Source organism: Chionomys nivalis, chromosome 18 (genome assembly GCF_950005125.1).
Source record: "Chionomys nivalis chromosome 18, mChiNiv1.1, whole genome shotgun sequence".
Taxonomy (NCBI): domain Eukaryota; kingdom Metazoa; phylum Chordata; class Mammalia; order Rodentia; family Cricetidae; genus Chionomys; species Chionomys nivalis.
Window position 1 is genome coordinate 64489727 of NC_080103.1, and position 16772 is coordinate 64506498.

Consider the following 16772-nt stretch of genomic DNA (forward strand, 5'->3'; position numbering starts at 1 on the left):
TTTGATTTTCATTAGCAACATACATTCCTCCTGCTTCTTTTTCTTTTTCTCTTTTTAAAGGTTTATTTACAGATACTTAAGACATTTTCCTTCATAACTCTCTGTTTTCTTGGTATTGTTAATGGAGTCATCAGAGGATTTATTTTCTAATATCATTTTTGAATGTCACAACAATGAGCTTACCTGAAAGAAAATCTATTGGGTAACTTTTGAAATGGACCTCAGCATTAGGTAAAACGGATGTTTTTAAAACTTCCATTATATTTGTTGGGATAGCTTCCATTTAAGCTTTATGAAATATATGTGGGGAATCTTGTTAGGATTTTGAAGCTCTGAGACCAGGAATGAAAGGCACATAGGAAGCTCTTGGAATGTGGTGACCTTGAGGCTTTGTAACTGGGACTGGGGTTCAGTCTTTAATGCCTGCTATTTTAATGATCTGAGTCACAGCAATGAAGAAATGCTGTACCACAGTTTGGTCTTTCAGTCCTGTTCCTTCTAGAAGAGAGAGGTGTTTAGTTTAGAGGTGGTGTTAGCAAGGAACAGAAAAGAAGTACAGTGCACCGAAGGTCACCAATTTTCACTGAAGGAACACCCAGAGACCTGATATTCAGGTAAAGATATATATAATAAACTCCCAGAAACCCAGCTCCCCAGTTCTTTTTCTTGTGTGTGATCACTTTAGTTTGTGGCTTAGACAGCTGTAAGGAAATGTTTCTTGTAAGAGAGCCTGTGTTGGGAGTTTGGAAAAATTGTTTTGCTTTGAGAATCTCTTTCCTTCATAGCCCAGGTTATAATTATCAGCTGATAGTATTCCCTCTATACCTACTAAAAGGCCTTATTCCTCCAATTCTGAATGCCAGTTAAGAATTTTCTCTCCCCCACACAAGCTAACAAACCCGTCCTTCAGAGCCCAAGTATTATCTTGGAATCCAATAGTTTCACCACTCAGAGCCTGTTTTTATTCTTCTACACAAATTGTTAAGACTCAAAGTCCATCCCAGATAATTATTTGGAGTCTATGGCATGCCTAATTCACTAGTCTCCTCCATTATGAGCAGGACCAACATCCATTAAAACTCATCCTCAATCAATAGTGATTCATAGTCCACCCTGCTGAATTCCTGTGTTCAGTTCTAGCTCTACTTTTTTTTTCTCTATGTTCCCAGAGACATTCTTATAGCATTTCTGTATCAATGACTATCAATCAAGTACTGTGTGAGTACCAGGCCTGCAGGTATTTCCTTAGACAAGTCAATCATGCAAATTCTGGCAACAATTAATCAAAATATCAGTTCCATTGAAGGAGGAAAGCTCAAGAAGCCTCAATCTTAGACAAAGAACTACAGGCAACCAGGAAATGCAAAAAGCAGAAGAAAAGGTGTTATCCACAGAATAGCAAATAAATTGGTTACCTAATACCAAATGGTCAGCCCAGAAAACATATACATACAAGTAATATGAATTAAGACCAAGTAGATGTGTTTACATATTTATTTACACACACACACACACACACCACACACACACTCACACACCAACGTTTAAATGAAAAAGAGGCTGTGAATTTGAAAGACATTGGTTGTGGGACTGTACATGGTATAGTATAGATGAAGGAAAGGAGAAGGATGAAATAATTTAAGTAGTATATTATAATCACAATAATTAAGTCTTTAAAAATTCCAATTAACTCTTCAGAAGAATTGAAAAAATACCAGTTATATTAAGCTAAAATTTAAAATGTCAATTATGAATTTTCTTAGTTTATGTCCCAAAATGTAACCTCTTACATGCCCTTTCCTTAGTTGAAGCCCATTAGCCCAAAGCTACTTTGTCCTGTCTTGCTTATATTTTAATGAGCCCAGCCTTTTCTGTTACCTGTACTAGACCAGAAGCACAAATTTCTGGAACTCTCTTAAAGCTTTTTTTCCTACCATCATATTTATTGAACATAAGTCTGTGTTCCACATGGCATAATTTTTATAAAGTGGGCACAATTTGTATTTTAATGTTATTGTGGCATTTGGAAACACTGCTTAAAAGTCATAAATAGCTTGAATTCTGACACATGGTCTAAAATAAGTAATGGTTTTAAACTATTTGTCAAAACCATCACCTGGACATTTCATAAAATGAGTTATTTTACAAAATGAGTAAGAGTTTATGGTAGTTGTGTTGTATGTATGAGTCACAAAAGATAGAATAACATTGGTAAGTCTATAACTGGATTTCCTGGTTTCCAGACACTCAAAACAACAACAACAAAAATATAGTTAACATCTTACAAGGCGTAGGGTCCCAATAGGTCATGGGAAGTACAAAGGAAGGTCTGAATGAACACAGACCCACTATATCATAAACAGGAGCCAAGCTCAACCTTTTTGTTGAAGTCATTAACATTACAACCCAGCTTGCCATCTTTCAATTTAGAAGTGGCTCCTAGATAAGGTTTGTATAACCCAGACTCATTAAGCAGTCAAAAAAAAAAATGTACACACTACTTTCTCTTATCCACATTTAAAATATCTTTTTTTTAAATTATTTTTATTCTTTTTTAATTAAAATTTCCAACTATCCCCGTTCCCCATTTCCCTCCCCCTCCTCCCAAATATTGCCCCTCCCCCTACTCCCCTTTCCCTATCCCCACTCCTCTTCTCCTCCCCCCACTCCATTCCCCCTCCCTCTCGATACTGAAGAGCAGTCCAAATTCCCTGCCCTGCGGGAAGACCAAGGTCCTCCCACTTCTATCTAGGTCCAGGAAGGTGATCGTCCAAACAGGCTAAGCTCCCACAAAGCCAGTTCATGTATTAGGATCGAAACCTAGTGCCATTGTCCTTGGCTTCTCATCAGCCTTCATTGTCTGCCATGTTCAGAGAGTCCAGTTTCAACCCATGCTTATTCAGTCCCAGTCCAGCTGGCCTTGGTGGGCTCCCAATAAATCAGTTCCAATGTCACAGTGGGTGGGTGCACCCCTCGTGGTCCTGACTTCCGTGCTCATGTTCTCCCTCCTTCTGCTCCTCATTTGGACCTTAAGAGCTCAGACCATTGCTCCAAATTGAGTCTCTGTCTCTATCTCGATCCATCGCCAGATGCAGGTTCTAAGGTGATATGTAAGATATTCATCAGTATAGGATAGGATCATTTCAGGTTCCCTCTCCTCAGTTGCCCAAGGTACCAGCTGGGGACATCTCCCTGGACACCTGCAAGCCCCTCTAGAGTCAAGTCTCTTGCCAACCCTAAGATGGCTCCCTTAGTTAGGATAGATACTTCGCTGCTCCCGTGTCCATCCTTCCTATATCCTAACCATCCCAATCCCTCAAGCTCCTCCCTTCCTCCCCTTCTCACGTTTCTCATCCCATTTCCCCTTAGCCCCAAGCCACCTCACCCGCTAGTTCCCAGTTTTTGCCCGGCAATCTTGTCTGCTTCCCCTATCCAGGCGGATGACTATACGATTTTCTTTGGGTTCACTTTCTTATTTAGCTTCTCTAGGATCACAAATTATATGCAATGTCCTTTATTTATGGCTAGAAACCAATTATGATAGCAAGCCAGAGTGTTTGAAATTATTTCAGTGAGCTCAGTGCTTGTACAAATTATGAGTCATTCAGCTCAACAGCTCTGTAGTAGTTAGTCCAAACCACATATCTTCAAAGCACTCTGGAAACAATTACCAAGTCATCTCAAATTGAAGCAGTTTCTGAACATGTCTCACAAAACACAAAGCATATGGAAGCTTCCTAATTACCTTTAAGAATAGTTTACCTAGATTGACATTTCATAAATAAATACAAAATGTCGTTAGTGTCTGCTATTTAACTACTAGAAATTACATATATATTCAGTTCTCATCTATAACCTTCAAACTTTGAGGGTACTGAATTCCAAAAACTTTACTCTTTCCTTACTGAAAATGTGCACTTTTGTTTACTGTACACACATGGTACTTTCAGCACCAAAGATGTTGCAATTGTAGCAAGTAAGTTAGAAATGGTTTCTGCCTCAGGGAGCTTTTGTTTACATAGGGAGATGGCAAAGAAGAAATTGTAGTTGTGAATGGTGTCAAACACAATCCCTTAAATGAAGAATAAGTGTACTTCCATTTCTAAGAGACATTATCAAAGTTATACTAATGCATATTCAAAAGGACCACTGAATTTTCACCTGACACTAGTCAGGAGACCTTCATTTACAAAGATTTAATTTGTATTAAAATGTGGACTCTTATAAAATGTGAAACTTTTAACGTTTCCATTTGAAGAAGAGCTCTGGCTTTCATGGTGATTGATTTCTATTTTGGTATTATGCTTCTCTGTTTCACTTGAATGCCTTCCTTTTTTATCTATAGGTGACAGAAGGACATTGGAAATGGGGTGGTGTCACAGTTCAAGTGAACAGTGCTTTCTTTACTGGTATCTATGGAATGTGGAACCTGTATGTCTTTGCTTTGATGTTCTTGTATGCACCATCCCATAAAAACTATGGGGAAGACCAGTCTAATGGTGAGTCTCTGTCTTTTCATTGCAAATTTATTCAGGATAGAATAGACCTTTGTATCTTCAAGATTTAGCTGGCTAAAACACTATGTTCATCAGTTAAACTTTCTTCCAGATGTCTTTCTAATATAGGCATAGAGTAAGTGAGCACTTGAGATTCAAGAAATATAAAACAGCAATTTTACACAAGATATATAGCTCTTGAAACAGCCATTTTCATTCTCCAAAATATGTTAAAAATGCTTCACACAAAATATATTAAGGATATTTATAAAATGTATTCCAGTTACAGTAATAAATAATCAAATTTGTTTTTCTCACTTTTCCTTGAGTAAAATGAACTCTTGGAAAGTATGTCACATATATTTCTCCAATCGTGGAGGTCAAATACTGAGGTACTAGGTAAAGGTACTTGGGAAATGATTTCTTTTCCCTGATTCTCTTCATGTACTTTCTCTCTCTCTCTCTCTCTCTCTCTCTCTCTCTCTCTCTCTCTCTCTCTCTCTCTCTCTGTGTGTGTGTGTGTGTTAGGATCAATCCAGGATTTCATATATGCTTAGAAAGTATTCTCCCATTGATCTATATTGCCATGTTTTCAAGAATTTTTTTTCTCAAACCAATTTCTTTTCTGTTTTCAAATAATTCCTGTTTTCTAATGTGGAGAATGCTACTTTTTCATACCTTGCAATCACAGAAGCCCAAGGAATCCAAATCTAATTGTATTTATCCTATCTGGTAATGTCAGAGAAAAGGAAATGGAGAAGTTGTTGAGTCTCTGCACTAGCCATCATAAAAGGAAATAGTTGTCCCTTCCCAATGCTGTCCACATGTAACAGATAGATAATGAATAGCTAGTTTAATAGCTCTTTCATTATACCTCCAGTCTTACTCTTTTTTTCTCCTTTTCACACCTGCTTTTCCTTAACTTCATCCTCATTATTAAGGTAACATAAAACATGACATTTTTTTTTCTGAAATTAGTGCTAGTGTGCTCTAAATGCCGTGGTACAGAGATGAACTCTCGGCCATTTCTTTGCAGTAAGAGTTGGCCTCACTTTTCAGTACTCAGTATGTGTGTGTTGTGAGAGAGTGGGTTCTACCTTCATCAGCGCCTGCTGAAACCCTATCACTCTTTGGTGTGCAGTCTATGTATTGTCTCCTCTTTGAAAACTATATCTGATCACCCACATTAGAACACAAAATTATGCTAAATGGCCCAATATTTCTGTGGGCTGGTGGCATGTTTTTAGTAGTCAGGTAAGTTGAACCAGATTGATAAGCATCAATGAAGTTTTCATTGCAAGTTATTTTCATACCTTTTATAACTTTACTTTTATTGTGACCAGGGAGATGACTCAAATGCTGAAGGACTTGACATATAAGCATAAGTACCTGATTGTGGGTCATCAACATGCATGTAAAAGTAGTCATGGTGGTACATTGTTTATTACCTAGACAATGGGGTAAGGAAAGTCACAGAGAAGATAAAGACAAGCATATACCTGGGACTTGCTGACCACTCAGGCTGACAAAAACAGTCAGTTGCAAACCATTGAAAAATCCTGTCTCAAAAAATAAGGTGGAAAGCAGTTGAAGAAGATACCTGACAACTATATGATTTCTAAATGCACACAGACATTTGCCCATGCACCTTATGCACATGCACAAACAAATATAAACACATACATACTATAAATTGTTCGTACTATGTCTTAGAAAAAGTGAGAGTAAACAAAAGTTTTCCAGGTTTTAAATCCATTTTCTTAGATGTGTAGCTAGAGCTAGATTTCTAAGAAGCAGACCTGAGATAACATAATTGCTCTTTTTATGGCATACATCTAGCCCATTCCTTTCGTTCTCCCAATGGAATCTTGATTCCTTAAAGGCAGGACTAATTGTGGTTTTGTATTTTGTTTTTGTTGTTTTTCTCTTTTGGAACAAGGCTATGCTAGAAAATGAAGTTCACCTGTTTCAGTTCTGGTAAAAGAGGCATGTGGTTGTCATGATCACCTAAAGATAAAGAAATGGAAATGGGGAGGTGCCAGGAGAGGTGACTCTGCAGTGTCTGGAGCAAGGACTCTTCAGTCCCACTACCATCTGTTTTGATACTACGTTGTTGCTTTTTTTTTTTTTTTTTTTTTTTTTTTTTTTTTTTTTTTGGTTTTTCGAGACAGGGTTTCTCTGTGGTTTTGGAGCCTGTCCTGGAACTAGCTCTTGTAGACCAGGCTGGTCTCGAACTCACAGAGATCCGCCTACCTCTGCCTCCCAAGTGCTGGGATTAAAGGCGTGCGCCACTACCGCCCGGCTACGTTGTTGCTTTTGTGGGAAAACATCCTTTGCAGAAAGTTTATCTTTCTTTTTCTTTTTTTTTTTACTTTATTTTTTAAACCATCTTTTCTCATTTTACATACCTATTCCAGTTCCCACTCACTCCGCTGCTCCTGCTCCCCTCACTTCCCCCATCCATTCCTCAGAAAGGGTAAGACTTCCCATGGGGAGTCAACAAAGTCTGGCAGGACCAAGGCTCTCCCCCCATTTATTTAGGCTGAGCAAGGTATCCCTCCAAAGAGAATGGGCTCCAAAAAGCCATTTCAAGCACTAGGGATAAATACTGGTCCCATTGCCAGTGGTCCCATAGACTGCCCAAGTCACACAACTGTCACCCACATTTAGTGGGCCTTGTTTGGTCCTATGCAGGTTCTACTACTATCAATCCAGAGTCAGTAAGCTCACATTAGCTCAGGTCAGCTGTTTCTGTGGGTTTCCCCATCATGGTCTTGACCCCTTTGCTCATATTATTTCCCCTCCATCTCTTCAATTGGATTATTTGGTATTTTAGGTTAGTTATGTCTAGTTTCATGAATTCTCTATATATTTTGGAGATTAGTCCTCTGTCCGATATGGAGTTGGTGAAGATATTTTCCCATTCTATAGGCTGTTGTTTTGTCTTATTGACTGTGTCCTTTGTCTTACAAAAGCTTCTCAATTTCAGGAGGTCCCATTTATAAATTGATGCTCTCAGTGTCTGTGCTACTGGTGTTATATTTAGGAAGTTGTCTCCTTTGTCCATGTGTTCAAGGCTACTTCCCATTTTCTCTTCTGTGAGGTTCAGTGTTGCTGAATTTATGCCAGCACCATTTGTTGAAAATGCTATCTTTTTTCCATTGTATAATTTTTGCTTCTTTGTCAAAAATCAGCTTTTTTAAAAATGTGTGGATTAATATCAGGGCCTTTGATTCCATTGGTCTACATGTCTGTTTTTATGCCAATACCAAATTGTTTTCATTACTATAGCTCTAAAGCAGATCTTGAAGTCAGGGATGGTGATTTCTCTAGAAGTCCCTTTCCTGTACAGGATTTTTTTTTTTTTTTTGGCTATGCTTGTTTTTTGATTTTATTGTTATTTTTAAGTCTGTGAATAATTGTGTTGGGATTTTGATGGGATTGCATTGAATTGGTAGCTTGCTTCTGGTAAGATTGCCATTTTTATATGTGAATTGAGTCCATTGGTAGTAAGAGATTAATGACCAGTGATTGTCAATTCCTTTTATATTTTGGTGGTAGTATTTGTGTTTTGCTCTTCTTTGGGTTTTGCTGATGTGAGTGTGAGGTTTTCTATTAGTTTTGTTTTCATGGGTGCATCTAACTTCCTTGGGTTGAAGTTTTCCTTCTAGTACTGTCTGTAAAGATAAATTTGTTGATAGATATTGTTTAAATTTGGTTTTCTCTGTCTTATTATTGAAAACTTTGCTGGGTATAATAGTTTGACCTTGCATCTATGATCTCTTAGTGTCTGTAGCAATCTGGCTTTCACAGTTAATTCCGAAAGAAGACAGGTATAATTCTTATAGGTCTGCCTTTGTATGTTACTTGGCCTTTTTCATTTGCAACTCTTATTCTTTCTTCAGTTTGTATGTTTAGTATTTTGATTTTTATATGGTGAGGGGCCTATTTTTTTAAGTCCAGTTTAATTGGTATTCTGTAAGCTTCTTGTACCTTCATAGGCATAGCCTTCTTTAGGTTAGGAAAATTTTCTTCTATGATTTTGTGGAAAATAGTTTATGTGCCTTTGAGCTGGAGTACTTTTCTTTCTTCTATTCCTATTATTCTTAGGTTTGATATTTTCATGGGGTCCCAGATTTTCTGGATGTTTTTGTAAAAATTTGTTGGATGTAACATTTTCTTTGACTGATGAATCTATTTCCTCTAGAGTACCTTCAACTCCTGAGATTCTCTCCCATCTCTTATAATCTGTTAATTATGCTTGCATCTGTAGCTCTTGTTCATTTACCCAGATTTTTCATTTCAAAAATTACCTTGGTTTGTGTCTCCTTTATTGTCTCTATTTCAATTTTTTTTTTTTTTTTTTTTTTTTTTTTTGGTTTTTCGAGACAGGGTTTCTCTGTGGTTTTGGAGCCTGTCCTGGAACTAGCTCTTGTAGACCAGGCTGGTCTCGAACTCACAGAGATCCACCTGCCTCTGCCTCCCAAGTGCTGGGATTAAAGGCGTGCGCCACCACCGCCCGGCTCTATTTCAATTTTTAAGTTTGAACTGTTTGCATTGCCTGTTTAATTTATTTTCCTTGACTTCCCTTAAGAGATCTATTGCTTTCTTCCATTTTTTTTTTCTTTAAGGGAACTTTTCATTTCTCTGTTTAAGGGTCTCTATAATCTTCATTAAGTTATATTTAAGGACATTTTATTCTGATTCTTCTGGGTTCGGATGTTCAGATATTCCTTTTTTAGGATCACTAGGTTCATGTGTTGCCATATTGCTCTTTAGGTTATTGAATGTGCTCTTGCACTGGTACCTACCCATCTCTTCCTCCAAGGGGTACAGGTAGGGCCTGTGCTTCAGGGGATCTGTCCTACTCCAATTGCTGCAGGTTATGCCTGTGATTTAGGTGATCACTCTTCCTCCTGGTGCTGGCATTACCATACTTTTGGTAATTGCTGATTCATCTCTGGGGGGCTCCTCTACAGGTGCAGTCTGGGCCAAGGCTCAGGTGGTCTTATGTGCAGTGGAGGATGGTTGCAGGTGTGGGGAGGCTGCTCTGGGGTCTCTGAGGTTTGGTCGTTGCGGGTGAAGAAAGAGATGTGCCTCCAGACCCTAGGCCCTGAAGAACTGGGTCTTCCAGCCAGGAATCCAGATACTCACCTCTTCAGGAGCAATCAGGGTCAAGGCTCTGCTGGTCACAGATATGGTGGAGATGATTGTGGGTATGGGGAGGCTGCTCCCAGTTTTCTGGGGCTTCTTATTTATTTTAATCTTTCTTCTTATTTCTTGACTTTTTATGGAACCAAGAGATTTTGTCATTCGCAGTTTTTAGTCTATCTCTGGCCATGGTTTGCCTTCTTCTTGCCTTGCTAGAGGGCTTGGGACCTAGGCATCTGTCAGCCTCTCTTCCACTGATGGTTCATGTGTTACAGTGTGTAGCAAAGTGGGACAGGCAGCTTCTTAAACAACCAATCTCAAAACTCACAGTACAGTGGGATTCTGGATTATAGGTAATAATATCAATTTTATTTTATGATCCTCCTGTTACTTTAATAGAAACAACATGGCCTTGCCTTAACTTAAATTTGAGAGTTTTTGTCTTCCAAGGAAATAGCACATAAAACAATTGTTATGTTCTCTAAGTGTTGTTATAAATATGCTAACAACTTTTCTTAATGAGCATCGACTGCATGAACCCTTCTGGTTTTTGTTGGACAATCTGTTATCCCGCTGCACTGCTTTTATCTATTGCAAACAAGCTCTTCAAGTTCCACACTATCAGATTCTGTGTTTCTTCTGCTAGCAAGGAGAACAGAAGGGTACCTCCTGTCATTATGGCACTTGGGGGTAATGTCTGTTACAGATAAGAATGTGTCCATCCACAACACTACTGAGTATGTGAAGTTCCAAAGCAATGGCTAGTTTCTTACCCTGTATAGTAGCTTAACATCTCACAATTGAGAAATGTTACAATGTTGTCCTCACCAAAAACTTTTTGTGGAAGACAGATTGAAGAAGGCTCAAATCCTAGTTCACAAGATTGGAATATATCCTTATTATTTTCTAAATGTATGTTTGGAACATATATACCCTTGCCTTATTACTATGACTGTGATAGTCCACTAACATTTTGTGACCAGATTTTAAAGGTGCTAAATATCTTAGTGTTTCCTTGTAGCAAAGTATCATAATCCCCAAACAACACATTAAAAACAGTCTTAAGCACTTTTTACAAACTTTGGGGGGACTATATGTTAATCATAAACATGGAAGCCATTACACTTGCACAAATCTCTTCATATTTTAATTTCACAGTACCTCTCAGGCCCTAGCGACTTGTACTCTGTACTCTCCTGTGTAGCAACATGACCTCACTCAGTATTAGAATGGTCTCTCTACATTGGACTTCCTGATCACATTTCTTCTTTTATCTTTTCCTTTCAACCCTTTATCTTCCACCAGACAACATGGTAGGTCCTATGAATTCTGGATCTTTAGGCAATACTCCCAAAACTTTTTGGAAAGGCCTAATTTGTAATATTCAAGAAAAATACAAATGAAGTCAGGAAGATACTTTGTATTTTAAAATTCCCTCAGTGTCTGACTGACATTTAATTACCACAGTCCTTTTTCTTTTTTCTGATGTGTTTCCAGTGTTAAGATGTCATAACAAATAGACCTAGGCTCTTTGAACCCTGTCCTACCTTCACCCAGGAGTGATTCTTATCTTGAGGTACACCTGTTCTCCAGTGGAGGATTTGTCCCTAAACTCCAGGAAGAAGTGACAGTGTGGGATGCTAAGCTCATGCTAGCTGGGCAGAGGTAAAAAGGAGTTTGGGTAGGCAAATATTGATGAGCATGTACTACCTAGAAGATGTTCTGGGTATTTGATTTATGTACAAAAGAAAAAATAAAATAACCCTATATTCATTATTGTAATTTTAAGTATTATCTTCACCACCATCATCCTATTAACACAAAAAATGTAAGAAAAACATAATGTTAACAGTAATGTTTTATATTGAATCAATTTAGAGCCACAAATGTGGCATTCTTGTTTTTTTCTGTTCTGCTCTGAACTGGAAATTTTCTTCTAAAGAATAATCACTTAAATTTATCTTTGAAGGTGAACAGTAAAAAGAGTTATATGGGACCAAGGAAAATTTTACAGGAAATGATGGAGTCAGTTATGACTATGTGGAGAGAACACAATGTTTGAAGACAGTCACAGATGGCTCAGGATCTTGACTCCAGCACAGACAATATTTGACCTTGAGAAACAAATATGAGCTCACAATATTGGAACTCTCTAGTAGTACTCTTGAGCAACAATATGTTAGTTGACCTTGATGATTATAAGGATATAATCATGGGATCCCTTTTAATGTTAGAAAAACTTTGTTCTCACAAAGAATCTGTAAAACTCAGAATGGCCACAGCATGTGGAAGTTTTCTTAATTCTCCATCTGCCTCTAATAATGTTTTTAGAGGTTTTTTTTTTCTTTCTTGTATTGTGCGGTAAAATACTTTGAGAACCCAGAAGCCAAGACAGAGATAGACTAACAAATGGAGAAAGACTTTGGCAGAAATAGGGGTTAATGGAGTTTGGAGCCAAATAAAGGAATCTTTACTCCCCCTCTGCTACTGGCATATTCCCAATGCCATACCCTAAGGGGGAAAAATTGCTCTGCAAGGTGCAAGAATAATATATTTTGCTGTACAGATTTTTCACTGTGAGTCTTCCTCTAGCGCATTAGGTTGACAATTAGTGCTTCATTATCCTCCCATCTTACAAGGAAATACAGGACATGCTAAGCATCTAGCGGTGCACATTGCAAATATATATAGACCACAGCTTCCTTGTTGCTTCTCAGATTTATATGCTAAAAACATACTGAATATTAAAAAATTATTATTCCAAAAGTCCCTCCTTATTATTAGATTTTATATTTATTATCTGTAAGTATGACCATTATTATTATATATTCATAACACATTTCACTTAAACTTCGTACTTCACTGGTGGTCTTGTTGGCATTTGGAAACTGTAAAATTGAAGAAGAGATGATAGAACCTGAAGGTCAAGATCATAGAGCCTGGTTTGTATTGCTGTATTTTGTATCTGCATCTAATATTACTATGAGTCAGTTTGGGCAGGTTACTAATCCTTGGCTATTGATCAGCAGAATGGGAATGATGTGACAGCAGAATGCTTTGTGGATTTCTGCATTAGTGTTTGTATAACACCTAAACTTGTGTCAGAGCCAGGAGTAATAGTGCATACCTGTAATCACTGCAATCTAGAGGCATGGGCAGTAGAATCTTGAGTTTGAGCCCAGCCTTGGCTAAATAGTTAAATCCTGTCTCCAAAAAAGAAAGAAAGGAAAGAAGAGAAAAAGAAGTGTTCAGGGAAAGTTGTCATGCATGGATACATACTATAACATAGATGCCTATTTTTGATTTTTTGCTTGTTTGTTTTATCTTTTAATTTTTAAGTGAAAGTATTTTGGCTATTTCTTTATGAAATCTGCACCATCATACACATTTTCTAGGAGAAAGGAATCCATTAGGTAGACAGTATTCTTGTAATAGTCAGGATTGTCTTTGAAATTCTGGTGAGTGGAACATATATGTCATCATATGTTTTTGCTTTGATATGATGGCTCAGCTTAAACATACAAATCCATAAGTTGCTCTTTGAATAGATGTGTGAGTTTTCTGCTTTTCCCGAACAACTGAGTCATGGGCTAGAATGCATGCTTTTGTGTGTGTGTGTGTGTGTGTGTGTGTGCGTGCACATAAGAATGATGTGAGAATGATGACATACACATGACATGAAAGCAAAAAAAAATGCTATTTGAGTTGAGGGCGGTAAAGTTTATGACTAGAAAGAATGTGCTTTTTATAAAAGTAGTGTTGTTCTTTGCTTGACATAGATTTGGCAACTTCTCTCAAGGTTTGTTATGCATTTTTTTCTCCTGCCCAGAAGTAGAATTTAATGAAAGTGCTAGAGGCTTTTTTATTTAGAATGTTCTTTGCCTAAGTCTTGAGAGCTGGTATTTAATGATGCAATAGATTATGGTATACCACACTGAAAATGAAGCTATAATTAAAAACAAATACCACATGGTATCCTTGAACAAACATATCATCTAAACAATCTAGTTCCTAAAGTGGATGACCTGTGTGATTCTAAGACTTTCAATCCCAGGACAGTATCTAAGGAACTCTTGGTTGATCTCTCCCCAAGATAGGATTCAAAGGTCATTTATAGGTCTCTTAATGTTCTGGACAGTGTCTAAGAGATTGTCAGGTCACTCTCTGCCCCTAACCCTAAGTCTGAGTTTAATTATATGCTGAAACTAAGAAAATACTAAGTTCCAGAAAAATACTATAGTTATATAATATGAAAATCATGTACATGCTCCTGATACATGCCCACATTTCATGTTCTATTTCCCTATTCTCTTATCTACAAATGTATGTACCTCTCAGAGTGAAACTGACCATTGATTTTGGGTGTTTTTTACTCTCTTCTCACTAGTTTTCCTAATTAAGGAAGGCCATGCTATTTTATTTCTGTCTTGGTATCTCACAGTCCTGAGGGCATGAGAAAATTTGGCACACATATTTGGTTCTTAGTTTCTGAAGAAGAAAGTCCATGATTGCTGTTGATACATATTAGCTTAGCCTAGTACCTGACTAGGATAGGCATGTCTTGTTTATAAGATGTAGCTGTAGGTTTCTCTCCCATTCACCAGTTCATGCATAACCATTCTGAGGCTACTATTAATTACAAACTGTTTGGCCTGTTATCTCATGCTTATTATTAACTAACTCTTACAACTTAAATTATCCCATTTTTATTATTTTATATTTTGCTACAGTGCTTATGGCTTGTTACTTCAAATCTTGCTTTTTCTGGCGTCTGCTGGCATCTCTCAGATTCTGCCTTCCTTTTCCAAATCCAAATCTTTGTTTGGATTTTCCACCTGGCTCTATTCTGCCTGGCTATTAGTCAAAATAGCTTCTTTACTAACTAATGGTAATAAAATATATTCACAGCGTACAGGAGGGCATTTCACATCAGTAGGAGACATAGTCATTGTATATGCTATCATCAATAGCTGGTTTGTGCCTACTCAACCTTGCACATCTGCTGTGAGGTACGTTTTACTGACTTAGCCCACTGCATTGACCTCAGAATCAGGAGCACCTTGCTAGGACTCACTGCTATGCTTTTATGTATCTGTCCCTCCATGGGGGTGGGGTTGGTTCCCTTGCTTTTCTTCCCAGGCTCCCCACCTATTTAGCTTGCATGATCATAATTGTCTGCACCTTAGCTTGCTCTTATGAGTATTAAATAAGATTGAATAATAAGTATTTAAAACACCATTAAGGGGGACTGGAGAGATGGCTCAGAGGTTAAGAGCATTGCCTGCTCTTCCAAAGGTCCTGAGTTCAATTCCCAGCAACCACATGGTGGCTCACAACCATCTGTAATGGGGTCTGGTGCCCTCTTCTGGCCTTCAGGCATACACACAGACAGAATATTGTATACATAATAAATAAATAAATATTAAAAAAAAAACACCATTAAGTACAAGGTAAGCTTTCATTAAATGTTGACAATAAATGATATCAGCAGTGGTTTAACTCATATCATTAATGACCTTTCTGAGGACAAAATGTGACATTATGAAAAATTAATAAATTCTAAACAAAAATGTTGAGAGAGCCTATAAGGGTAGAATGTGAAGTGCCTCTCTTTCATCCTTGAATGAGTATAACACCAAATACTTTTCTTTCAGGTGACCTGGGTATCCACAGTGGAGAAGAACTGCAACTCACCACCACAATCACCCATGTGGATGGACCAACTGAGATCTACAAGTTGACCCGTAAAGAAGCACAGGAATAGGACGCTATGGTGTTGCACTGGGCTGGAATTGTTTCTCTATCCAGCCACTTCTCTAGAGTGGAGATCCTACTATATATGCAGAGTTTAGTGAAAAGTGGATGCCTAGTGCTTCTTAGGTATGGTTTCTTAGACCAGTGAGTGGATATTTGTCAGATAACTTCGGACAGTGACTTTTGCAAAACTTCTGCTACGAATATATCATGTGTGATAACAAAAACTGATATGACCCATTGTTTGTGGTCATTGTTAATTAGTGACATAACAACATATGTAGCAGGTAGGTTAGTAACACTCATATGGAAGGGTATATTCTTTGTGATGGTTTGGGCCAATAGGATCTATATTGGGTAGATTATGACTTTTTATTTCCTGTTTTTGATTCTGGGATGTGTTTAAACGTTGTTTGTAGTCCAACATTTGCTTATGTGTTAGCCTTTTTACCCTCCTCCATGGACACTTCTTTTTATCTTATTTATATCACCAAGTATCCAACTGAGTTATTATTTAAGTTGCGGTACAAATCTTCCAATTTTTGTTTTGTTTTGTTTTTGGTGTCTTACTACAAAATAATCAAATTTCATGAGAAGTTCTATCATTCTGGAGGGATTTCAGCTTTGAAACCAAATCTGTGTATCTGGTACTAATATGTCTGTTTGTTAGATGTGGATTTTGAGAAATATTTGCTAAACTACCCAAGTAGGATTTCTGTTATTAAACAACTTTTGGGTTATAAAAGCTTTTTTAAAACTACTTGCTTAAAATGTGTTTTCTTTTGATAAAATATTTCAAACAATCTCCAAAACTGTAAATCCAATCATTTGAATAAAACGAATGTAAATATACTCTCCTTGCTGCTGCAGCAATGTTCAGGCATGCGGATTTAAGTTTGCCTGGATCATAGAGTAGCTTGTTGCTCGCAGAAATATTGACTATCTGTTCCTGGAGGTGAATCAATACCTTCTGTCGCAGGTATTAAGACTTTCTAGGCTAGCAAAGAATAGGTGAATTATCAGATGCTTTAGACCCTCATGCACACAGATCTTATTCCCGCATCCACTAATAACTTGATATTGGTTTTGTTTGTTTGTTTGTGCTTTTTTTAATGATAAAGAAGCTACATGGCATAGCAGATAGAACACTAGATCCTGAATTTAGAAGGTGGTTTCCTATCAAAGGTCTCTCACGCACTAGTCATGTGACCTTGTTCAAGATATCTGACATGGCTATTTTCTCACTTAGCATTCATAAAGTGTCATTGTGTGCCAAGTCTCAGTGAAAAATAATGTACATGGAAATGCTTCATCAGTTATACATTCACATAAATAGATTCCCTTTGCAATGTAACAATAATTCCATGAGTG

At 37.5% G+C, this 16772-nt stretch overlaps 1 protein-coding gene across 1 annotated transcript in view; it reads left to right on the forward strand.

The window, feature by feature from the left end:
* Wls (Wnt ligand secretion mediator) overlaps positions 1 to 16233 on the forward strand; it is an 89585-nt gene extending 73352 nt beyond the window's left edge. Inside the window, exons 11-12 of the mRNA XM_057793981.1 lie at positions 4346 to 4499; positions 15302 to 16233. Of these exons, the coding sequence (XP_057649964.1) occupies positions 4346 to 4499; positions 15302 to 15411 (264 nt within the window). The 3' untranslated portion in view covers positions 15412 to 16233. The remainder of the gene's footprint in view (positions 1 to 4345; positions 4500 to 15301) is intronic.
* The last annotated feature ends 539 nt before the right edge of the window (positions 16234 to 16772 follow it).